The sequence below is a fragment of the Notolepis coatsorum genome (assembly GCF_963971535.1).
Source record: "Notolepis coatsorum genome assembly, chromosome: 17".
Classification (NCBI taxonomy): domain Eukaryota; kingdom Metazoa; phylum Chordata; class Actinopteri; order Aulopiformes; family Paralepididae; genus Notolepis; species Notolepis coatsorum.
Genome location: NC_140181.1, coordinates 98,138,731 through 98,165,355, shown reverse-complemented (window position 1 = coordinate 98,165,355; position 26,625 = coordinate 98,138,731). Strand labels below are relative to the sequence as shown.

General features: G+C 45.0%; 1 protein-coding gene across 1 annotated transcript in view; it reads left to right on the top strand.

Moving 5' to 3' along the window:
• Positions 1-26,625, top strand: part of LOC311244167 (ankyrin repeat and SAM domain-containing protein 1A) — a gene marked incomplete at both ends in the record, with an annotated part of 125,785 nt that overhangs the window by 6,336 nt on the left and 92,824 nt on the right. The window contains 6 exon segments of the mRNA XM_084333575.1: positions 529-615; positions 2,604-2,773; positions 3,673-3,723; positions 9,067-9,205; positions 13,371-13,414; positions 16,680-16,779. Coding sequence (XP_084189701.1) covers positions 529-615; positions 2,604-2,773; positions 3,673-3,723; positions 9,067-9,205; positions 13,371-13,414; positions 16,680-16,779 — 591 coding nt within the window.

Genomic DNA, 26,625 nt, shown 5'->3' with positions numbered 1-26,625 from the left:
TGATCTTATTTACACTAGAGACTAAACATAATGAATAAAGAGCACATTGATAGCTGATCTACGGTAGAGACCAAGCTATGAATAAATAGCACACAGATAGCTGCTCTTAATGACATAATGACTCAAAGGAGAACGTTCAGTGCTAGACTAACACTCCCTAGATGTAACACTGAACGGCACAGGAAGTCCTTCATTCCGACAGCCATCAGACTTTATAATGCATCACTGTGCCTCACTGCATCACTGAGCACAGGGTGACAGTACTATCTTCCTGGACTTTTACTTTTACAAATGTACACTTACTGTATATTTCTGTATATTTTATATTAGAATGTGACATAGGAAATTATATCCTGGGCCGTATTTTATCCTTAGGCTTATTTTATTCTTATTCTTGACTTTTGTTTTTGTGTCTACTGTTTACTGTGAGCGATTTGTAGTGCCAAATTTCCCTCGGGATGAATAAAGTATTTCTATTGTGTTCTATTCTCTTCTATAAATTAACTCTCATTTTGTTTTCACTTGCAGGTCACATGGCTGGAAAGCCTCCTGACATAGACCTCCCTCCTCCGCCAGTACCCCCCCCTCCAGAGAGCCCCAGCCCGCGCAAGAGAGGCAAGGCTCTTCAGAGAGAGATTGAAACTTGTCATGTTGACATGGAGGCAGAGGGAGAGATGGAGAGAGAACTTGGGCAATATTCATACTCGTTAGCAGAGTTGGTTGTCAAAAGAACAAGTAAAAGAAACATGAAATGCTCTCCTCAGGCTGTTTTATAGACGAATGGTTTTCTTCGTGGGGTGAAGATGCATGAAGTGCGCATGAATCGCCACGCGGGTCCAGTCACTGAGAAGACGAGTCTACACGGTTACAGGGTTCCCACTCAAACCTGGAAAACCTGAACATTCAGAGACTTAGATTTCCAGTCATGGAAAACCTGGAAATGTATCAATTCCGTACGTCACTTAGGAGGAATTCTTGGCACAACAAGAGGACCTTATTGTACAGTTGGCAGTGATGGCTGTAGCAGTCACCTGTAATGAACGTGAGACACTTCCTCATGAACCTGCGTCGTTAAAAAAAAGGAGGAATAAAATTGGTGTTAAATGTGTCGATGCTAGGCCTTACCGGTAAATTATATGACCGTTTGTGAGCAAGTGCTGCCCTGGATTGTCGAGATAAAAAAAAGAAATCCTGGAAATGTCCTTGAAAAGGCCTGGCAAAGTATTTCTCAAGAGTGGGAACCCTGGGTACCAAAGCTTTCTCTGCAGCTCACCTTAAAACAAAACACAAACTTTCTGTCACGATTATGGATTCCCTTTCATTCCAAGGTGTGTCAGGGTTCGCACAAGGTCCTTGAAGTGCTTAACCCTTTCTCTGCCACGCTTATATCCATCCTTATACCGTCCTCTGCCAGCTCTATTTGTCTATGGAGATGTTCCCCTTCTTTGCAGGGCTATAACTTTTGAAATTGTATTGCTAAATTGACATTACTATGGCCCATTCAACGTCAAGTATCTATCGTTTAGGATGTAGCAACGTTCTACTTTTTCATTCACATATTCATACTAAAATACGGTCTAAAGTATAAATATGTTTTTATTTTTTTCTGCAGCATTCTGCAGAACGTGAGTTATAGCCCTAAATACATATATTAGATCATCAAATGTAGTTTGATACCGATTGACGTCAGAATAAAAATTTCAATTGTACAAGGTCCTACACGTCATGCCTCATCATCTGCTGGTGGCCAGGGGGGGGGGGGGGGGGGGGGGTTATAAGTCTGTGGCCGACGTTAAATCATTTATTTAGTATGGGTGATATGTTGATCGGAGCAGTGTGTATGTATAATAATAATCAAACACGCTGAAACTCACCGCAGCTTCCTCGTAGCGTTGGGCGATCAGCATGGAGCAGAAAGTTCGCTATTATGGGATGTCGATCTAGTTGGTCCAGTTCCAGGTGGTATAATACTATATACGTCCAAATCATGTTGTTTATCGAGTTATTGGCAACGGATCGCTATCCAGTGTATCAAGCGATAGCGAGTGGCCGGACGAAATATGGGTGAGCACCACTTCCGGCCACTCACTTCCGGTTTTGGCGATCCAGATGGCGGTCTTGAACCGTTGGAGAGTTGAGAGGAGATCAACAGCGAGTCTCAAGTCTCCGTGGGTGAAATATGATTGCCATGACAGATTTTTGAAATATTGATCTCAAAGACGCTGTACGACGTCATTGGCAGATTACGCATGGCGAGCAATGACGTCTAAAGTCGTCCTTGGCGATTAAAGGGTTAAAGTGCTTGATGTTTGTAAAAAAAAAAGTCACGGCCCATTTTTTTAACAAGGTGCATAAAAAGTCCTTGAAATTCATATCAACCATTCACTTTGAAAGTTTTGTTCATCCACGATAAAAAAAATTCTGAATCAAGAAATATATATATATATTTTTTAAGTGTAACTAATTGTCAGAAATTGGTTTTAAGCCATAAATATTCTATAAGTGAATTGTATCCTTTTAAATGCCATTTTAAAATGAAAAATAGTGCTTGGAAAAGTACTTCAAAGTCCTTGAATTTAATTTTGCAATGTGTGTGTGTGCAGGAGAGCTGGAGCAGGTAACGGAGCTGATCTCAGGGCTGGCCCTGCGCCCAGAGGAGGAGAGCCCGTACGAGGCCCTGTACGAGGCCACGTCCTGCCACTCTCTGGACAGCCTGGCCAGCGGCAAGTCCTCCGACAGGGACTCCGGACGACCGGACAGTGAAGCCGGCAAGGTCGGTAGTGCTTCAGCTGACTGTAGCAGTGGCATTGTGTCAGCATCCCCAGCAGAGGGTGATGGTGGTCTCTCCATCACCGGCGCTCCTGTTTCCTCTGGACTGGATCTCCTTAGGTCCCTAATGATGCTACATCTTGCGTATATAGGCATGTTGTATGTTGCATCGCTGAGCATTTGTGTTTCTTCCTGCTTAACCCTTTCACTACCACACTACCAAAGGTTAACCGTCTGTAGTGTGTGTGTTAGTGAAAGGGTTAACTGTCTGTATTGTGGTAGTGAAACGGGGTTAACCGTCTGTAGTGTGGTAGTGAAAGGGTTAACCATCTGTAGTGTGGTAGTGAAAGGGTTAACCTTCTGTCGTGTGGTAGTGAAAAGGTTAACCTGCTGTAGTGTGGTAGTGAAAGGGTTAACCTCCTGTAGTGTGTAGTGAAAGGGTTAACCTTCTGTAGTGTGGTAGCGAAAGGGTTAACCTTCTGTAGTGTGGTAGCGAAAGGGGTAACCTTCTGTAGTGTGGTAGTGAAAGGGTTAACCTCCTGTAGTGTGTAGTGAAAGGGTTAACCTTATGTAGTGTGGTAGTGAAAGGGTTAACCTTCGGTAGTGTGGTAGTGAAAGGGTTAACCTGCTGTAGTGTGGTAGTGAAAGGGTTAACCTTCTGTAGTGGTAGTGAAAGGGGTAACCTTCTGTGGTGTGGTAGTGAAAGGGGTAACCTTCTGTAGTGTGGTAGTGAAAAGGGTTAAGCATCTGTAGTGAAAGGGTTAAAGTATGTGGTGCTGCACACATATAATCTGGAAGAGTATAGAAAAGGTTGCTTTTCCATTTACTACCTTTTGCAAAGGAAGGTGAAATAAAAATAAAACATTTATTGATTATTTGCTTGTTTCTCCTCATTGTGTACAGAAGGAGCGCCTGGCCCATCCTGCCCACCCAGGACCTGGTCACGAGGAGGAGGTGAGGATCTGGGGACATTACATTCTCAATTCTATACAATTATATCTCCAATATGTACCCTCCCAAGTCTCCTGGATACACTGCAGTGGCGGCTGCTGACCAAATCTTTTGGTGAAGCACAAATTATTATATTATATTATATATTAAATTATATTTTTAAAACATCCCCCACTGTGTGTGTCAGTGGTCAGTGGACACAGATGAAAACATATTAACATTAGGTGACGGCGCACCTGACCAGACACGGATGCAAAAAATTACATATTCGGTGACGGCACACCTGACCAGACAGATGAAAACATATTAGGTGACGCGTGACGGCACACCTAACCAGACACAGATCAAAACATATTAGGTGACAGCGCACCTGACCAGATCAAAACATATTAGGTGACAGCGCACCTGACCAGATCAAAACATATTAGGTGAAGGTGACAAGGAAAAGGAAAGATGAAATTACCTACCTGGGTTCCATCCTAGAGGCAAATCTTTCCTGTGACAAAATGGCATCCAATGTAAGTCAAACAACAAACTAGATTCCTGTACCGGATCTCCTCTCTGGTAAACAAGAATACCTTGAAGACTCTAACAGGAGCACTCATTCAAGGGTACTACGACTATGCTTGCACCTCATGGTACCAAAGCACCTCAAAGGCACTAAAAACAAGATTACAAACATCACAAAACAAACTGGTCAGACTACTGCTTGACCTTACTCCTAAAACCACCTCACCCCTGCCCATTTGACAACCTAGGATGGCTTAGAGTAGACGACAGAGTACAGCAACTTGCAATGGGCCTGATCTACAAGATACACTACACCACTAAGATACCCATGTGCATGTTGAAATACTTCCCAAAGGTCAGTGAATACCACGACCACAACAGAGGGAGTTCCACAAATCATGTTCAACCCAGATAAAATCATTAAAAAAGTTAAAAAAATAAAATAAAAATGTAATAACTTTCTTCTTTTTTTTTTATAAAAAAAAAATCATCATAACTTAGAAATGAGATTGCATAGGTCTATGAATCGAGATCGTGATTTTGTTTCGATTAATTGCCCAGCCCTACTGTGTACAGTAAGTTAGCTTGGTGATCATCATTGTGATGTAATATAAGCTAAGCTAAAGGTAGCTAACAAATTGGCTAGCTACTGTTAGCATACAAGCTTTTACAAACACTGTACTTACTTTTTCATCCTCAACTTTTTTTCTGATCCAGATGCATAAGTCCTCTCCATGTTGCTGATTTATACTTCGGTCCTTTGGTGCAAAGTTTCATTTAGCCTACAGTGCTACTGCCTACACAGTAATGTTACTGACTGTACAGGGCTCTCCGAGCCCTCTCAAAGCATGGGATAGGAAATGGTGTTCTCTGATTGGTGTAAAAAAAAGTTTCAGAACTGTCAATCATTCAAGCCCCATTCAAATGAATGAGTGAGTCTAAGCCTCATGGGTGTGCACTTAGACAAGTTACTGTCCAATCAAAGGTGCTATTTCACTGCCATTCACTTACATTAGCTAGTGAGGCACTTGAGGAATGTGCCTCACTACTAGCCAATGTAAGTGATTGGGAGCTGTGTATCGCTTTAAAAAAAATCACTGCAATTTTTTTTCCACAGAGGAACACATTTCTAATAAAAAAAATATTAAAAATAATAACTAAACAAATATTATGTATATTAATAATATATATATATATTTTTGTATACTAGTGAAGCACTGCCTCACTAGTAGTCATGCAATAACCTCCACTGATACACTGGTGGGTCCAATAAGGCAATCACTGTAGTATAGCCTGGCTTTGCTAACGTCTACAGCACACAGTTTTAAATCCAGAGAGATTCTAATACGAAATTATTCCATCCTAGATAGTGGAGAAAATGTGGATAATGAGATATTTAAGATAATATAAGATAAGATATTCCTTCATTGATCCCCTTGGGGAGATTCGGGCGCGATAGCAGCAGGTATGGGCAAGGTAATGCAAGAAAGACATAAATATAGGCAATCAAATTAGATCTGAATATAGAAATATGAGAAAGATATACACAAGGTGCAGGTCTGCACCCTAACAGGCATGATGTACCCCAATGCGTTTAACATGTATGACGTACGTCCTACTTTTGTGACATACTAAGCATTTCACGTGGTTGTGACGAAACAAGATGGTGTATGAAGACAAGCCTGTTACAGACAAGCTGTTGCTCATGTGAAGAGTTGAAATGGACAGAGAAATACTATGTGAACGATACTGACCTGAAGGGACATGTAGTCAATCAAGAGTTTTAACAGGTTTACATTTACATTTACATTTAGTCATTTAGCTGATGCTTTTATCCAAAGCGACTTACAAGTTCTGTACGACAAGCCATCAGGAAGGGCACAACTCTATCAGCTGAGCAACAATGTTCATCAAAGTGTTGAGTGCTACAGTGTAGGTTAGTTTATTAGGACAAGTGCATGACAGTACGGTTAGTTAGGGTTCGATTTTTTTTTTTTTTTTTTTTTTTAATTCAGATAATGGTTGAAGAAGTGCGTCTTTAGTCGACGGCGAAAGATTGGACGTGATTCGGCTGTCCTAACTGGGGTGGGTAGTTCATTCCACCATTGTGGGGCAAGGACTGAGAATAGGCGACTTCTCTTTGATGACCCTCCCGGAGCTTGGATAGGAGTAGGTCTGAGGCGGCCAGAAGATGGTTCACAATCAATCATTCAGAATGACCTCTCTTTAAATCTAGTGCTATTTATTTTTTTAACTAAAGCATTTTATGAATATTATTTTACTGTCAGCGATGTGCTTCTCTTTTGCAAGTAATGACTTAATAATGACTCGATCATCACCAAGCCAAGTACAACCACGAGATATTTTTCTGGCTTGCAAGGTTGAAACTAATCAACTGGAAGAGAACATCTACTAACAAGTCGCTGCCAGATGGGAAATGTTTTAGATGATCGTCCCAGAGGAACGTTTTCTGAGGGGAATTATCGTTTCGCAAGTCATAACCAAGAGAACAGACAGGCGTAAATGTGTAATTTCAGGAAACATGTATTTCTGGCTGTTCCAGCACACAGCCTGTGCCCCTCCTCTTCCATCCCCCCGGTCCTCATCTTGCTGTTCGGTGCTAGTTTTGTTTACTTTCTCCCCACATGGGCGCAGCATTAAGCTAGTATCTCTCTCATACAAACTCTCTTCAGATGAGCAGCCGATTCTTGTTGTGATTATGAACTAAGACTAAGATGATCCTTTTATTAACGTGAGTCAGTCTGTCAAAACAACAACAACAAACAAACAAACAACGTGATTGGAGGCTGGGAGGAGAGTATTTAGAGACGGTGCGTCCGATTGGCTTGAATTGGAGCGGGTCTGGGATGATGACGGGTTTGTTCGGCTGGAAGATCCTGGGGAATCTAACCGGGCACCTTCCGATTACCGGGGGGCGACCGCTCTACCCCCCGAGCCACTGTCTGCCTCGATATTCAAATTGTTACGTCTCTGAAAACCCGTTCACGTTTGAAACTGAAATGAAAAAATCTAAAATGAAGGGAAAAAAAGAAAAATCTAACCTTACGGTCATGCACTCAACACTTTGATGAACATTGTTACTCAGCTGATAGAGTTGTGCCCTTCCTGCTGACTTGTTGTACAAAACTTGTAAGTCGCTTTGGATAAAAGCGTCAGCTAAATGACTAAATGTAAAATGTAATGTAAACTGGCAACAGGGTTTTTTTAGAACGGCAACGTCTGGCAACCACAAACAGTCCAATTAAATATGGGGGCGGCTAACTGTCATCAGTTAGTTCTCAGACGAAGTTCCAGGAAGGTAGAGGCTCTGCCTCGTCCGTCAGAGTGTCGGTACAGCGTGCGTTAGGTAAATGTTTGAACACCGTTTAGAACGTATGTGTTTAGCGCCGCCGCCCCCTTTCCATCAGGTCCATTCACTCCACGACTGCTGCTCAAATCAAATGAGCCCTTCATAAATATTCATCAGAGTGCGACAAGGGGGTAGAGGGGGAGAGAGGGAGGGGGAGAGAGGGAGGGGGAGAGAGGGAGGGGGAGAGGGGGGATACAGAGAGAGGGGGGAGAGGGAAAGAGGGGAAGAGAGGAGGAGAGGGGGGAGACAGAGGAGGAGAGGGGGAGAGGGAAAGAGGGGGGAGACAGAGAGAGGAGGGGTAGAGAGAGAGAGGGGGAGACAGAGAGAGGAGGAGAGGAGGTAGAGAGGGGGGAGAGGGGGAGGCAGAAATGGCAGAGGGGTGAGGTGGAAATGGAAGTGCTGTGTTTATGGAGAAGATATTCAGAGAGCGGGCCACGGGGTGCGACGACGAGGAAGTAAACATTTGTTCATTTCAAACCTGAGGTTTTCCCTCGTTTACAGTCACGTCAAGTGTGCATACAGAAATAAGCAAATAAAATCATAACAATAAGACGAGGCAAAAAAAAAGCAAGGATAACAAATTGGAGGGGAGAATCTCGAGCTTTAAGGAATGTTTGAGTTAATTCCATGAGCTAGAGGGGCATCATAGTAACATAACATAGTAACCCATTCTGCAATCTGTTAATACAATTTTAAATCAATCTCTCCATCAGAGAGGACCAACCAACCTTCTCATAAAGGACACGGTGATGAGTGTCGTATCTATCATTAGTGATAAAGCTGGAGTATGGAATATGGTTTTTCACCGGCCCATAGCCACGACCCTGTATGTCTGCGAAGCACTGCCCCCCAAAAGTAGTCAAACCACATCTGCTCTCTGCTTTTTACAACCGATAATTTCAGCAAATTAATAAAAACTCTTAAAACAAATGGATCTTTTGCCTACAGTAGATATTACTACATATACTTTGATTCCTGTCTATGTTGTATGTTGTATATTTAAGATTTTAGAATGTGTATATATATACATACCAGAATGTATATCCCGGATCGTATTTTATTCTATTATTCTTATTCTTAATATTATTATATTCTTATTCTTATTTTAGTCCTATTGACTACCTAAATGTTTATTGTTGTTCAATGTGAGCGATCTGTAGTGCCGAATTTCCCTCGGGATTATTAAAGGATTTCTATTCTATTCTATTCTATTCTATTCTATTCTATTCTATTCTATTGAATTAAGTGTAAATAGTATGCATAAGAGACCTCACCAGTAGAGGGCGCTCTGGAGCGAGGGCAGCTAAACCTCACTCCAGGCCTCAAGCTGCGTTCCAGGTCACATCCGAACACACTTCAACAAACACTCACCCAGCGCAGCGACACTGATCATCCCACCCCCACCCCTCTCTCTCTCCCCCACCCCTCCTCTTTCCTCTCTCCCTCTCTTCCTCTTCGTCACCCAGGCTCTCTATACGAACAGCAGTATTGACGAGCGAGGGGAGCTCGCGGAGGAGGAGGAAGAAGAGGATCACACTTATGAGTTGCTGCTGTCCGCTCAGACCAAAGTTCCCCCGCCCAGCCAAGACCCCCAATCCCATAAAGGTAACCGGCACCCCCCCCCCCCCCCCCCCCCCCCCCCCCCCCCACACACACACAACATTCCTCAGTCATATTCTAGCACCTCCCGGCTGGGACCTGTGGGGGGAGGGGCAGGCTTCCTAAAAAATGTTTTCTCTAATTGTAGTAGGCCTTGAAAATGTATTGGATTAGGAAGTTTACTTCTAATGTTGCGATAACTTCTCCGTCTCGCGTTTAAATGTGTTTGGGGGACATTTCCGGGCCGCAAAGTAATTTTCCTTCCTATTATTTTTCTGTGAAATAGCTTTTTCAATTTGACTCAAAACTGTTTTTTAAAAGCCTTTTTGTTGAAATGAAAGTCCCCTGGGGGTCTTTTTCATTCCCAGCAGCCACCTGGTGTTTGTTATTGACTTGTTCTGTGGTGAGGCCAATCACTCTGCGTGCTGTTATTTTGTATACTGTGTACTAGGGGTGGGGGGAAAAAATCGATACGTAGTAGTATCGCGATACTTTGCGTGGCGATACTGTATCGATACAGGGACGCCAAGTATCTATATTTAATTATTCATAAAAAATTTAAAAGGTTATTATTTTTTAAATTTTTTATAAGGAAGTTGCATTGTTCATTTCAATACCTGTAATAGTACAGTAGTCCACACACACATGTGCATTCAGTTAAGTTGGAATATGACTGTAATACAAACAGTTAATTTTTTTCAGGTACATGCAACACAGATTACAGTGTTTACATCTGTCTGCTTGAGAAAATACCATGTTCTGCAATAAAAATGATTGAAGTGAGATGAACAGACTGAACTTTTTATTTTGTTTGATCCACTTTTTCTCCCATTTTCAATATTTTCCCTCCATCCCAATTTCGTATCATCCAATTCAACCCTCCCCTGTCACGAACGCTGTTTCTTGCCTCCCACAAGCCGGCTGCAATGTGGACTAAGTCATACATAGCACAAGTCCCCTCCGGTACTTGAGGTAACAGCAGTCTCATCTTTTCACCTGCGCAGCTCGATCTCTCAGTGGCAAGGAGTAACGCGTGGGAGGCTCACGCTGCCCCCGACACTTCCTGATTCTACTGCGCAGGCGCACCAACCGACCTGTAGGAGTCGCTGTCCACAACGCCCGATCCCCACCCATCAGTTTCCCACCCCCTAATACGGCCAATGTGTATTAGTATGAACGACCAGCTAAACTGAAAGCAATGTGGAGCGCTGGGCTCGAACAGGCGAGCCCAGCGTCTCCGCATTCGTGGCGAGCGCCTTGCCCACTACGCCACGTAGCCGCCCCCAGACTGAACTTTATTTTATTAGATAAAACATGTTGACAGTTTTACTTTGCAGTAAAAAAAAATGTAAAAAAATATTGATTAAAAAAAAAATAATAATAATATCGCAATATTCGCGATGTATCGTGATGCTATCGTGTCGCGGCTCAAGTATCGCGATAGTATCGTATCGCGAGGTCTCTGGCGATTCCCACCCCTACTGTGTACTAGACTCGTTTCCTCCCTCCCACAGTCCCACGTCCACCCACCCAATCAGACGCTCCACGCTCCTCCTCACAGACGCTCCACGCTCCTCCTCACAGACGCTCCACGCTCCTCCTCACAGACGCTCCACGCTCCTCCTCACAGACGCTCCACGCTCCTCCTCACAGACGCTCCACGCTCCTCCTCACAGACGCTCCACGCTCCTCCTCACAGACGCTCCACGCTCCTCCTCACAGACGCTCCACGCTCCTCCTCACAGACGCTCCACGCTCCTCCTCACAGACGCTCCACGCTCCTCCTCACAGACGCTCCACGCTCCTCCTCACAGACGCTCCACGCTCCTCCTCACAGACGCTCCATGCTCCTCCTCACAGACGCTCCACGCTCCTCCTCACAGACGCTCCACGCTCCTCCTCACAGACGCTCCTCCTCACAGACGCTCCACGCTCCTCCTCACAGACGCTCCACGCTCCTCCTCACAGACGCTCCACGCTCCTCCTCACAGATGCTCCACGCTCCTCCTCACAGACGCTCCTCCTCACAGACGCTCCACGCTCCTCCTCACAGACGCTCCTCCTCACAGATGCTCCACGCTCCTCCGCACAGATGCTCCATGCTCCTCCTCACCTCCCCACAACGGGGATGACCTTTCATTCCTCGCAGGATTATAGCCGGGGTTGGAGAAGAGCAGGGGTTTGTTTACACCCCCTCCCCCCTGTGAGCTGTGTACACAGTAGGCCTGCCGGGACCCGTTCACGGAGTTGACATTTAAACTGAACTGAAATAATTTCGTCTTAAAATTGTTAAATGCCGAAAAACTTTTGCCATGAAAAGGTTGTCTTGGGAGCTCCAGTAGCTCACCGCGTACCTCGAGTGCTATTTCGGCGCCGGGGACAACCGTGCTCGTCACGGATCTGGGGTTAGCAAGTTCGAATCCCGGACTGTAGCCGTATCTTTCTCAGAGTGTCTTCCCCATCTACCCCCATTCAAACCTGTTTCTGTCGGTCATTCTTGACCAGAGAAAATGCGATAAACGTAAAAAGAGCCAGCGGAATGTTTAAAAAAAAAAGAAAAGGTTGTCTTATCCAACCTGTTGACCAGTAAATATCAATGGACGTTCTGTCATCAGCTCTAAATGGCAATTTCATTTCATGAAGGTGGCGTAAGTGATATTTCATTGTTAAAATAAGTGTTATTTCCGACAGCCATCACCGATGAGTCCCTCCACTCTGCAGTAAACACGAAATACATTTTCTTGTATCCCGTCCCACTTTATCCAATCAGGGGAGAGAATCCTACATATTTTCACTTATTTCAAGAAATCTTGCCAAGCCAAATGAGCTTACTACACTGGCAGATTATTTTACTTATGTGCTTAAAACTAGTTTTATTTCTTATTTTTTTTGTTGCAGTGTGGAGTTCTCTTTCCTGATTGGATAAAGTGGGAACGTGATACTAAAACATTTATTTTCCGTTTACTGCAGAGCAGGAGAGACTGGGAGACCCATGTTACCAACCAAACACTATATCAGTAATGGACTGGTAAATGGACTGCATTTATATAGCGCTTTTATCCAAAGCGCTTTACAATTTTGTTCCTCACATTTGACCCATTCTCTCACACCGATGGCGGAGGCGACCATGCAAGGTGCCAACCTGCTCATCGCGAGCAGTTAAGGGTCAAGTGTCTTGCTCAAGAACACTTGGACACGCTGCCCGGGAGGAGCGGGAATCGAACTATTCATATATTGTTGGCTGTCGGAATGTAGAGCTATTATTTTAACATGTAGACCACTTATTTTAACAAAAAAAAACGTTAAATGTTGGAATTGATTCGAATTGTAAGTGAATTTGTCCCCGACCGTGATGCCCAGTACCAACGCTACCCTAACTGAGCTTTAGCGCGTCGGAATCACCCAGAGGGACGGTGGCAGCTCGTTAAACTCATCTCCTCCCGACCATGATTACTCCTGCTGTACGCCGTCGACCGGCCACACCCTCACTTTTATAGCCGCGGCTGGTGAATGGCACCGCGTGTAATTGGATTAAAGAGGATTAAATTAGCAGCCCGTTTTTTTTTTATCTCCGCGCCCGTTGATGTAGATGTTTAAAAAAAAAAAAAAACATCCCCACTCCGGCCCGGGGCTTTCCATTTATTCGGCGTCACAGAAGTCTTCTGAGATGTCGCCCGCGGGCCGGAGACATCGGAAGCTGATTGCTGATGTAATCGCGTCCACTTTCATTAGGATGAATGAGGGTGGCGTTGGAATATTAATATGGAAATATCCTCTCTCTCCTTTTACTCGAGAGTCGTCCTCCTCTCCTGTCAGGCTGGACGGGGATGTTTTAACGATTCTGATATATCTCCCGTCTCACGACGGCTCTATGCTAGTCCCCGTTTTAAAGAAGTAGAAAAATAGCAGGGAGATGAATCAAAAAGTCTGTGGGATCGTTGGCGTGAAATACCACCATGCATAATACATGGTCTTTACAGTACCCACTTCCCCGGTTCACTTAGTGTAATGTCCCTCCTGGCAGTGGCAGCCTCCACCGCGCTGTCCTGTAGTTCAGAAGATATACGGTACATTATTGATGCATTTCAATATTGAATGATGTCATGATCGTTTACCTGGCAGGGGGCTGTGAGCTAACGACACGTTTGTCTTTTCCCGCATCTCTCACTAGATGAGAACGCCACAGTCCAGTCTTCCAACAGCGTCCTACCTCAGGTAAATAACACACCTTTCCTCCTCTCAATCCTCCGTCTCCTCGCCCCGTCATTATACCCCGAGCAGTACGCTTCTTTCCCCACTGACTTGTGCGCCTGGCTGTGGAGAATATATTGAGAACAAGATTGCCGTAAGCAAATATAATCATGGACAGGGTTCCCTTTTATTAATAAAAAAAAAAAAATTTTTTCATTTTCCATTATTCAGACAATCTTTTTACATGTTTTCCACATCACATCATTGTGATACAACACTATACGGATTATTCTGACAGTCTTTTTATATGTTTTCCACATCACATCATTGTGATACAAAAACTCACCTTGATCATATAATCAGTCGTTACATGTTATGGTTACATATGGCATATCTACTGTATAATTATAAAATGTACAGACAGTATAAATCGGACCTAAAAAAAACCTTAATTTTTGTTTACCTATCTTTCTCAAATATGGACCCCAAGTCTTTTTGAACACATGTACGCTATTATTAACTTTGTGTATACGTTTCTCAAAAGAGGCGAATCTAGCAAGCTCGTCATTCCACTCTCTAAAGCTGATTTTCTCTGTTAATTTCCAATGTCTCAATGGACAGGGTTCCTGCAGTAATGGGAAAACCTGGGAAAGTAATGGCATTTGGAATTTCAGTTTGCCGGGCCTGTAAAAGTAATTGAAAAGTATTCAAAGGATTTTGTATTTTTCTCTAGGGCTTGCGTCATAGGTTTTGTTTTCTGGGCATCAGCATCTTTGTTCAATTGTTCCCAATGAGTGAGTGTAGGCTGCAGCGTGCCTTTTGTGTGTTTCTAGTTGAAAACCTGTTCTTGAAAGGCGCCATAGTCGTTGTCTTCAGACAACAAAACATATACAACTCACCGTGTCACGCGCCCAGATTGCGTTTTGTGTGCTGTACGATGGCGATACATTTGAATTTAATCTGTTTTTGATCGGTCGCAAAGCGATACCTGTTGAATACGGGGCAATGCTGACCCTTGTTTTGCACACGGCCCTCGCATTATAATGAGCTGGAGGGGCCGTGTCTGTATGCAAATTAAATAAACGGAAACGCGCTCCCCAGTTTGTGAACGAGTGACACGATCATTCGGGGTTCGCAGCTGTGATCGTTTGGCAAGTTAAGACGACCTCTCCGGGGGTAATTGTCGTCCGCTTTATCTTACGACCTTTCAAAGAGGTTGTCGTAAGAGAAATCTTAAGACGATGTTGGTGAATGAGGTCCACCACCGTCTGTCATACAGTTCAGTTCAGTTCAGAGTTTTTATTTGCCACATGGAATCAATACAATCAGAGTTTCTTCATTACACAATCATAAATATCATTCCATGGACAAAAGGAGCAGGAAGAAGAATAAATCTTATAGTTACCTGCCCCTTATTCCTAAACTAAACAAGTATTTACTTAATGGTCGGCGTACAACCTAATTTACACAAAATAATAATTTATACCATTATACAAGAAACACACAATCCACAGTTAAACAAGAACAAATTAAATAATAATAATAATAATAATAATAATAATAATAATAATAATAATAATAATAATAATAATAATAATAATAATAATAATAATAATAATAAGAATAAGAATAAGAATAAAGAATAAAAAAAAAATCTCACTATTCGGATCACATTTGATTTTCATACTGACTATTTATTTTTTTATTTTTTTATTGATAAACACTATTACAATATATTATACAATGGTGGTTATGTGGTTGGTGATAGTTACATTGTTGCTAATCTATAGGGAGCGGTGGGGGGAACAAATTAATATAATAATAATAATAATAATAATAATAATGCAGGACTTAACTCGGAAGTCCTTATTGGTCCAGACGAGCGATGGGCTGCTGCTGAGAGCCCAACCACGGGCCCCCCCCCCTGTGTGTTCTGCACTCACGGAGATCTCATGGTGAGAGCAACGACAGCCATGTAGGTTGATGAGAGCCTTGACGTAGGTGGTTGTGGCTAGGACTGTGTGGGGGGGGGGGGTGCTGGACACCGAGAGACCCCAAGTCGATCGGCACTTTTTCGGGCCGAGCTATTAGTCACTTTTCCGCACCTACTCCCCAACCAATGCGTGCTCCCTTCCCCCTCCCCCTCACGAGCTCCATGTAACGCAGAAGTGCAGTGGTCTATACCGCCCCCAGGCCTACATGGCCGTCGTGGCTCTCACCATGAGATCTCCGTGAGCAGCACAGGAGGCCCCATGGTCTGGCTCTCAGTGGACAGGAGGCCCCGTGGTCTGGCTCTGTGGACAGGAGGCCCCCGTGGTCTGGCTCTCAGTGGACAGGAGGCCCCGTGGTCTGGCTCTCAGTGGACAGGAGGCCCAGTGGTCTGGCTCTCAGTGGACAGGAGGCCCCGTGGTCTGGCTCTCAGTGGACAGGAGGCCCCGTGGTCTGGCTCTCAGTGGCCCCGTCATCCCCATCCCAGCAGCAGCGTGTCGCTCGCCTGGACCTTCGCCTGCAGACGGCGAGGGAATGAAGATAATGTGCTCTTCTTGCGCGGAGAGAGCGAGAGACTTTGACATAATATGTTGACAGGACGGCTCCTGGAGATCCAGCTCCATTATCTCCAAACGTGTCTTGTCCTCCCTGTGGCAGGCGGCGACGCACTTCATCATCGAGGCCCATAGAGCTGTCGGTCTGTGAACATCTCTATTTTAGTGTCGGTGGTGAAGTCTCACTGGGACTCGGCGTTATATTTACTATCCTTGTCTATCTCTCTCTCTCTCTCTCTCTCTCTCTCTCTCTCTCTCTCTCTCTCTCTCTCTCTCTCGTTCTCTCTCTTTTACGTGCCCCTCTCCCTGCCGTGCGTCCCCATATGGAACCGGAGGTCCTTTCTGTTTATTATCCCATCATCATATCTATTTACTTCTCATATTTATCACCTTGTTTGTTGCCGTTGTTATTACTGTCCCCCCCCCCCCCCCCCCCTTTCTTCCCATAATCTCTGCTGCGTCCCTTTCCTACCTAACGGGTGAAAAGCGAGCAGTGCTTCTTCCAACAGGTTGCCATCTGAGCCACAGCCAGCCGGCCCGACCCACAGCCTCGCAGAGCACACAGCCGTCTTTAATATCACACACACCGGCTGGCGAACCCAGGCTCGGTCCAATTGGGTGACCGGGAGGGCGGTGTGGGGTTCTAACAGGGATCGTCTGGCAGCGTCGAGAGCAGGGCGTTGTGGAGGATTGTTGTTTTTGCGACTTAACGTCTCTCTCTCCTTCGCATCTCTCTCCCCGCCCAGCAGCGGAAGCCCACTGCCCCCAACGAACTGAGACCCCCGGCCAAGACGAAAGACACCCTCCAGCCCCCTGGACGGACGGGGGGCGCGCGGGTCCCTGGAGGTGAGTTCAGACCCTTTCCACTGGCGGGGTTCGCACAAGGTCCTTGGAAGTGCTTAAAGTGCTTGGTAAAAAAAAATCGGGGCCTGGAATTCCTTGAAAACAGCAAAAAAATTTACCACGGTGCTTAAAAAGGCCTTGAAATTCAAATCAACCATTTGCATTGAAAGTTTTGTTCAATGATAAAAAAAAAAAGTCTGAATCAAGAAATACATTTTTCTTTTCATTTAAAGTGTAATAAATGCCCTTTTAAAATTAAAATAGTGCTTGGAAAAGTACTTGAAAGTCCTTGAATTATATTTTGCAATGTCTGGGGGGGGGGGGAACCCCCCACTGTAGGTCCCCAGGAGCCGGAGACCTGACGGCAGCAGAACTCGATGTCTGATCACTGAAGTGTGTCTGACTCTCACCACCTGACCTGCGCGGAATACAACGTATCATGTATATCTTTCCTGTTAGGGTACCTTGTGTACCTTGCACCTGTGTGTATACTGTTTATTTTACGTACTCATAGTATATATACACAGATTCTAAGTGCCCATATTTATTAGTAACGTATAATATAACTGATGGGGCATACAGACCCTCGTCTGCACCTTTTGATTACACCGTCTCTACCTTCTCATATTCTTATATTCAGAGTTGATTATATTGTTTACACGGTTTTATTATTAGGAGGAGAGAGTATGATTGTTATTTGTTTTCTTTATTTTGTACGATTGTTGTGAGAGGGGCGGCTACGTGGCGTAGTGGGCAAGGCGCTCGCCACGAATGCGGAGACGCGCTGGGCTCGTCAGTTCGAGCCCAGCGCTCCACATTGCTTTCAGTTTAGCTGGTCGTCCGTACTAATACACATTGGCCATATTAGGGGGTGGGAAACTGATGGGTGGGGATCGGGCGTTGTGGACAGCGACTCCTACAGGTCAGTTGGTGCGCCTGCGCAGTAGAATCAGGAAGTGTCGGGGGCAGCGTGAGCCTCCCACGCGTTACTCCTCGCCACTGAGAGATCGAGCTGCGCTGGTGAAAAGATGCGACTGCTGTTACCTCAAGTACCGGAGGGGACTTGTGCTATGTATGACTTAGTCCACATTGCAGCCGGCTTGTGGGAGGCAAGAAACAGCGTCCGTGACAGGGAGGGTTGAATTGGATGATACGAAATTGGGATGGGAGAAAATATAGAAAATGGGAGAAAAAGTGAATAAAAAAAAAAAAAGATTGTTGTGAGAGAAACACACCCGCCGTGCGAAATCCAAGGCCAAGCATGTGGCTGTAATGTGAGAAACGGAGACGGGCTCGGATCGGTGCTGCCAGGGAATGCTGCGCGAGAGGCGTTACCGAGCAGCAGATGGGATTTGGCTCGTACAGGAACGCGCTGATTGACATTCCTCGCCACGTGAGCCGAGAGAAAATGATTTGGTCTGCGATGCGGAAGCAGAACTCTCGATCAGACTGCGACACGGTTCCTTCTTTTACTTTTTTTTAAATCTTTTATTTTTATTTTTTAACAGCTGTCAGTACCAGTCACCATTTTTCACTACCACACTACAGAAGGCTAACCGTTCACTACCACACTACAGATGGTTAACCATCTGTAGTGTGGTAGTGAAAGGGTTAACCTTCTGTATTGTCGCGGTGAAAGGGTTAACCCTTTGGTAGTGTGCTAGTGAAAGGGTTAAACATCTACCCACCCAGCCACCCATCCCATGGATCAACAGGTTCAATTATTGTTTTTCAGCCATATACTCAGACTATACTGTACATAACACGATAAACACATGAACAACAATGATCATGACATACTGTTAGACAGACGAGAATAACTGAAATAAATAGTAAAATATAGTACAAAAGACTAGTAGAAAATACAATAAAACCAAAAATAACTAATAAAAATAACTAATAATCTGTGTCAGGTATGATACATGAACCCTTTCACTACCTCAAAAAAGGTTAACCCTTTCACTGCGACAATACAGAAGGTTAACCCTTTCACTACCTCACTACAGACGGTTAACCGTCTGTAGTGTGGTAGTGAAAGGTTAACCTTCTGTAGTGGGGTAGTGAAAGGTTAACCGTCTGTAGTGTGGTAGTGAAAGGTTAACCTTCTGTAGTGTGGTAGTGAAAGGTTAACCGTCTGTAGTGTGGTCGTGAAAGGTTAACCGTCTGTAGTGTGGTAGTGAAAGGGTTAACCCTCTGTAGTGTGGTAGTGAAAGGTTAACCGTCTGTAGTGTGGTAGTGAAAGGTTCACCGTCTGTAGTGTGGTAGTGAAAGGTTAACCGTCTGTAGTGTGGTAGTGAAAGGTTAACCGTCTGTAGTGTGGTAGTGAAAGGTTCACCTGTAGTGTGGTAGTGAAAGGTTAACCGTCTGTAGTGTGGTAGTGAAAGGTTAACCGTCTGTAGTGTGGTAGTGAAAGGTTCACCTTCTGTAGTGTGGTAGTGAAAGGTTCACCTTCTGTAGTGTGGTAGTGAAAGGTTAACCGTCTGTAGTGTGGTAGTGAAAGGTTAACCGTCTGTAGTGTGGTAGTGAAAGGTTCACCTTCTGTAGTGTGGTAGTGAAAGGTTAACCGTCTGTAGTGTGGTAGTGAAAGGTTAACCGTCTGTAGTGTGGTAGTGAAAGGTTAACGGTCTGTAGTGTGGTAGTGAAAGGTTCACCGTCTGTAGTGTGGTAGTGAAAGGTTAACCGTCTGTAGTGTGGTAGTGAAAGGTTAACCTTCTGTAGTGTGGTAGTGAAAGGTTAACCTTCTGTAGTGTGGTAGTGAAAGGTTAACCGTCTGTAGTGTGGTAGTGAAAGGTTAACCGTCTGTAGTGTGGTAGTGAAAGGTTAACCTTCTGTAGTGTGGTAGTGAAAGGTTAACCTTCTGTAGTGTGGTAGTGAAAGGTTAACCGTCTGTAGTGTGGTAGTGAAAGGTTAACCTTCTGTAGTGTGGTAGTGAAAGGTTAACCTTCTGTAGTGTGGTAGTGAAAGGTTAACCGTCTGTAGTGTGGTAGTGAAAGGTTAACCTTCTGTAGTGTGGTAGTGAAAGGTTAACCTTCTGTAGTGTGGTAGTGAAAGGTTCACCTTCTGTAGTGTGGTAGTGAAAGGTTAACCATCTGTAGTGTGGTAGTGAAAGGTTAACCGTCTGTAGTGTGGTAGTGAAAGGTTAACCGTCTGTAGTGTGGTAGTGAAAGGTTCACCTTCTGTAGTGTGGTAGTGAAAGGTTAACCGTCTGTAGTGTGGTAGTGAAAGGTTAACGGTCTGTAGTGTGGTAGTGAAAGGTTAACCTTCTGTAGTGTGGTAGTGAAAGGTTCACCTTCTGTAGTGTGGTAGTGAAAGGTTAACCGTCTGTAGTGTGGTAGTGAAAGGTTAACCGTCTGCAGTGTGGTAGTGAAAGGTTAACCATCTGTAGTGTGGTAGTGAAAGGTTAACCTTCTGTAGTGTGGTAGTGACAGGGTTAATACTGTTCCATCTTAGAGACCCGCTCAACAGCTGGACGCGTGACGTCATCATCCACTAAACGCGCTGAGTGGACATGGGGGTGGAGCTCTCTGCTGTTGCGTGTTATGACACCCTCGTTGAATTGTTCTTCACGCAGCATATATTTGTGCTAAATTATGATCGGGTGATAAAATGTGACACAATGTGTGTGGAGTGATGCGTGTCGGCAGGGTGTGTGTGATGTGTTGCTCATGTGAAGCCGGCTGTTTAGGATAAGATGAGATGGGATAAGATGTTCCTTATCCTTGATCCCCTTGGGGGAAATCCACGCATCATACTGTAGCAGCAGGGGAGGAGGGGAGGTACAGGTATGGGCAGGGTAATAGTAGAACATAGGTAAATATAGGCAATCAAATTTGATCTGAATATAAAAATATGAGAAAAAATAAACGGTGTAAACAATATAATTAACTCTGAATATAAAGATATGAGAACAAATAAACAGTGTAATTAACTATATGAATAACTCTGAATACGGTACAGTTGTCTTCGCTCGGATCGGAGGTTCCCGTCTGCGTTTATCACTGAGCTTCGAGGGAGTGTTTTTGACATTGATTTGTAACGAGGAATCCATAAAGATTTATAGGTGCATTGATTTGAACGCCTGCAGATTATCCATAGCTGTGTTCCGTACGTTCACATAGGCTACCAAACACTCTATATGGCCACAAGGTATCTGCATTCTAAAGAATTTGACAAACGGTTAAAAAAATTAAGTGAATTCGTACAAAACTGTAGGCTATATACAGATGTACAAGTCTATGTACAGCCACACTCTTAACTGCACACATCATGAGTCCATTGTGCCAAAATGCAATTGTTAATAAATATGAACAAAATAATGAATGCATTCTAATTGAATCAATCAATCTAATTTTGATAAAAAATCTTGATGTTTTTATATATATATTTATATATATTTTTGTGTGCAAGACGAATCCCTGTCCATTAGGGACTCGAACCAGCGACTTACACTTGAGTGCACACAAATTTACTTGAAGACTCGTCCCCGAGTGACTTCAGACTCGTCCCGGACTCTGGATTAAGGGTTGTGTACAATGTAAGAGTAACGGCACAGCCTAAATAAATAAAACATTATTATTTGGTTTAATTTGACCTGCCTTGACTGAAACATGAGCCCGTCATCCATGCTGTGTGTGTGGGCGTGTGGTTACACCAGAGAGCTGGCCAACGCGTCTCGCGTCTCCCTCACCGAGACGAGCCCCTTTGCCAGATATTCATGAATCACTTTCCAATTAACAGCGATCAAAAGCGTATTTTAATCTATGAAGAACAAATGTACACTCTGTATCAACGTCTGGCACTAGATTGACTACAGTGTATTGAGAATCCTCTCCTCGCACCGAGCATGGCTTTGTTTTTGTGTAAAATAGCCTATTTATTTTCTTCACTACTGTTAGAAAACAGTGTTTATGTCTTTTATCAGCCTCCATCTGCCCTTGAAACCGTGAAGTCTTCTGCGTTGTGTTATTTGTTGATGAGGCCATCGTTTGATGGAATTCAGTCCTCCCACGCACTGGCTGTCACACTGTTAATGCATCCGGACAAAAGAATGTAACTGGAGTTGTTGTCTCTTTATCAAAAAGGATGCTGGACTCTAGCTCAAAGACTGGAGACTTGACTTGGACTCTAGCTCAAAGACTGGAGACTCAATTTGGACTCTAGCTCAAAGACTGGATACTCAATTTGGACTCTAGCTCAAAGACTGGAGACTTGACTTGGACTCTAGCTCAAAGACTGGATACTCAATTTGGACTCTAGCTCAAAGACTGGAGACTTGATTTGGACTCTAGCTCAAAGACTGGAGACTCGATTTGGACTCTAGCTCAAAGACTGGAGACTTGATTTGGACTCTAGCTCAAAGACTGGAGACTTGACTTGGACTCTAGTTCAAAGACTGGAGACTTGATTTGGACTCTAGCTCAAAGACTGGAGACTTGATTTGGACTCTAGCTCAAAGACTGGAGACTCGACTTGGACTCTAGCTCAAAGACTGGAGACTTGATTTGGACTCTAGCTCAAAGACTGGATACTCAATTTGGACTCTAGCTCAAAGACTGGAGACTTGACTTGGACTCTAGCTCAAAGACTGGAGACTTGACTTGGGCTCTAGCTCAAAGACTGGAGACTTGATTTGGACTCTAGCTCAAAGACTGGAGACTCGACTTGGACTCTAGCTCAAAGACTGGAGACTTGATTTGGACTCTAGCTCAAAGACTTGATTTGGACTCGGGCTTGGACATGAGAATAACGCGAGACACCCGCTGTCCCCTCGGGCCTCCACTCTTGTGATTGGCGGTCAGGAACTAGCAGAGCTCACACCAACACGTTTTCCTTCCCTTCCCTTCCCTTTTTGTCCCCGCTCCACTTCTCAGAGTATTGGCACCTCAGAAACCCCCCTCAGGGACGGAGGACACATGCGCGTGGTCAGGAGCACCGCTGTGTTGATCGTCTGTCATACACCCACCCACACCCACACACACACAGTGCTGTTCTCAGCAGAAATGATGTGCTGGACTACGCCCAACCGGCTTCTACCTCCTCTCTATTATATTCAGCTTTCCAAGGTGTTTTTTTCACATACTTTCGCAGACCACCTAGGACTTCCCAAGAGATCCTATCTTGTACATTTAATTTAATTTAAATTTGTTTGGTACATGGTAATGAACAGTTGTATAAAATAAATAAAAAATATTTCATATTATACAACAGGTAGGTCCCACCACGCATTGTGGTTGGTCGAGAGCGTTCTAACGCCGTGAGTATATTCATGATACGCTCACGGTTAAATCACCATGAATATACCACTGCGCTGGCTTTAGAATGTTGTAGAAAGTTTCAACTGCCATTCATCAAACGGAAAGTGTCAACATGACCTAGTCCGCGGACAACGTTACGTTTGATTTAACCTACCCGTTAACTATAAACGAGTGGCTAGATATAGAGGAGTCTAATGCAAGCGAAAGTCGGAAAAAGTCATCAGCACCTCGGACAGTTCCAGTTCAATGCCCAGGCCGTGGACTTGGTGGTGTTGAAGGATTAATTTGCGGCTTTTCTCCAGCGCGTCCAGCTCATCTTTTGTTTGATTGGCACGTCTAATAATGCTGTTTTTATTAATACCGTTAGATGTAGGCACGTCCTCTATATCTATCCACTTGTTTATAGTTAACAGGTATGTTAAATTAGACAAATTCGTCATTCGTTTGTGTTGCCAAGCTGGTTTGAAATTCCATAGCAACGATACATCTTTACTTTAGGAACGCACGTTCACTGAAATCGATATAAAACACCCTAGAATTGTCTGTATTCATCCTATATTTTTCCAGACGGTGCAACTTGCTGTATAAAAGCAATACATTACATTTACATTTACATTTAGTCATTTAGCTGACGCTTTTATCCAAAGCGACTTACAAGTTCTGTGCGACAAGACAGCAAGAAGGGTATAACTCTATCAGCTGAGTAACAATGTTCATCAAAGTGTTGCGTGTTACAGTGTAGGTTAGTTTATTAGGACAAGTGCATGACATTAAGGTTAGTCGGGGTTAGATTCTTTTTTTTTTTTTGCAATAATGCACTCGAACCAGTGGGATATCATGAATATTGCCACTCTGTGATGCCTACGGCCTATTCAGGCGGGCGGCTGCATTCTGAATGAGTTGAAGAGGTTTGGTGGCAGTGGTCGGAAGGCCAGCAAAGCGGCGCATTGCAGTAGTCGAGGCAGGAGATGACTGTTGATTGGACGAGGAGTTGGGTGGCTTCTTTTGTCAGGAAGGGGCGGATCCTTCTGACGTTGCTCAGGAGGAATCTGCAGGTTCTGGTTGTCGCTGCGATGTGAGCAGAGAAGTTCAGCTGGTCATCAAGGACAACGCCAAGGTTCTTGGCAGCACAAGTACAGTACAATGAAGAGAACTTGGCATCTGCAAGGCAACAGTACATTGTATTATACTGTGTAACAATGGATTATATGGATTATATATAATGACGCTGCTGAGTCAGTATTGAGGTGCTGTACTCACTCCAGAACTCAATCCATTATTAAGGAGTGTCTCTAGAAAGTCTTGAATATGTCTGTCGTAAATGGATTGCGTTTATATATATAGCAGCTTTTATCCAAAGCGCTTTACAACTTATGCCTCACATTCACCCGTTCAGTCACACACTCGCACAGCGACGGCCGTGTGATGCCAGGTGCCGACCTGCTCATCAGGAGCAGTTAGGGGGTTAAGTGTCTTGCTCAAAGACACTTTGACACGCTGCACGGGAGGAGCCGGAATCGAACCGAAAACCTTTTACCGATTACCAGACGACCGTGTCCTACCCCCTGAGCCGTCTTTCGCGAGCGGGTCAGAGCACCGGTAGCATAGCCTGTGGTTCCTTATTGAATCTCGGCACCGCATGACACCCAGAGTCCCGGCACAGAGAGGTGATGTCCAGCCGGCAGGACGGTAATGGAGCTCAGGAAGTGGGCGGGAAGTTATGGCCATCGCCGCGGACGCCATCTTGGGGCGCGGGTCACTTCCATCGATATCCCTCGACGTTGGATAGAGAAGAAGAACGGGTGCCGGTTTCTCCCGGGAGCGTTGTGATGTTTCCTGTGGCGGCTTGTCACACGACGACCACAAACGATGGCTCGCCCCCCAGGAACGTGACATCGGCTTCCCCGAGCCCTATTGGCTTTTAGGATAATCGATAATGCATTTTCTTTATATTGTACTTTTTTACATTTGACAATCTCAAAGTGCTACGCTACAGGTTAAAAACATGTAATGCAACAGATTATAAAAAATAAAAAAAAGCATATTGGGACCCAAAAGAAATCCAGACAAATCGGATAAAAAAAGCGCTACCACAGACCACAGCAACCAGGCAGAAGGCCCGCTCTCCCGTGGTTCTGGGGGGGTTCAGAGAGTTGGCAGTTCCAGAGTGGAGGCTTCATGTGGTGGATTGTGGAGTGAGAAGTTCCTTGCGGTAGGGAGGAGTGTTGCCATGGACGCACTGGTGAGGAGGGAGGAGTGTTGCCATGGACGCTCTGGTAGGTGAGGAGGGAGGAGCGTTGCCATGGACGCACTGGTAGGTGAGATGGGAGGAGTGTTGCCATGGACGCACTGGTAGGTGAGGAGGGAGGAGCGTTGCCATGGACGCACTGGTGAGGAGGGAGGAGTGTTGCCATGGACACACTGGTAGATGAGGAGGGAGGAGTGTTGCCATGGACGCACTGGTAGGTGAGGAGGGAGGAGCGTTGCCATGGACGCACTGGTAGGTGAGGAGGGAGGAGTGTTGCCATGGACGCTCTGGTAGGTGAGGAGGGAGGAGTGTTGCCATGGACGCACTGGTAGGTGAGGAGGGAGGAGCGTTGCCATGGACGCACTGGTAGGTGAGATGGGAGGAGTGTTGCCATGGACGCACTGGTAGGTGAGGAGGGAGGAGCGTTGCCATGGACGCACTGGTAGGTGAGGAGGGAGACCTTGTACTCAAATCCTGAAAGAGACAGGAAGCCAGTGGAGTGATTTGAGGACAGGGGTTGCTGTGGTCGTATTTACGCACCCCTCATCAGGATCCTAGCGGCGCCGTTTTGGATAATACTGAAGCCGTCAGTGTTTGCTACAACTACAGGTCCGGTATATGTCCCCCGTATGACAAGAGTGCTGGTTAATCTTTTAGTGAGCTTGTTGTGTCTTAGGGGCAAGAAACTTCACTTTGGGTCCTCTGTTCATAAAGCTTCGCGTTGATCTCTTGCGTCGTCCAACACTGGCGGTACGGAGTATGAGCAGAATGAACATGACCTCACTGGCAGAACTCGTAGCGCAGAGGGCCAAATGAAACACACACACACTCACACGTCCCCCGCCTAGAATGTGGTCCCCCCCCCCACCCCCCCCCCTCCCAGCTGTAAAAGCCACACTAACATCAATGTGTCTCTCCTCTGGAAAGTTACTGTCCGTACTGTATAAGTGTTTCCAGACGTACAGTAGAGCCGTAAGGACCACGGGACGTTAAGTGGCCTCGATCCACCCCGGCGCGGCTCTGCAAGGGTTAACGCTGTGTCAGATTGTTGGAACCCTCTTGTGTGATTCGCTCATTGGGTGTTCACACTCCCCCTGACTGCCAAGGACATGGTGGGTGTCTGGCTGCGGTCCAGACATGTGTGTGTGTGTGTGTGTGTGTGTGTGTGTGTGTGTGTGTGTGTACACACTCACTTTCTCGCACACATGGGAGAAGCGTTTTTCCCCTACATGCAGCACCCAGCAGCTGCTCACAGGGGCATGTTGGTTGGTTGGTTGGTTGGTACACTTGGTACAGTGGTTGCCTCACAGCAAACAACCCATTAAACAGCAGCGCACTGTGACCAGA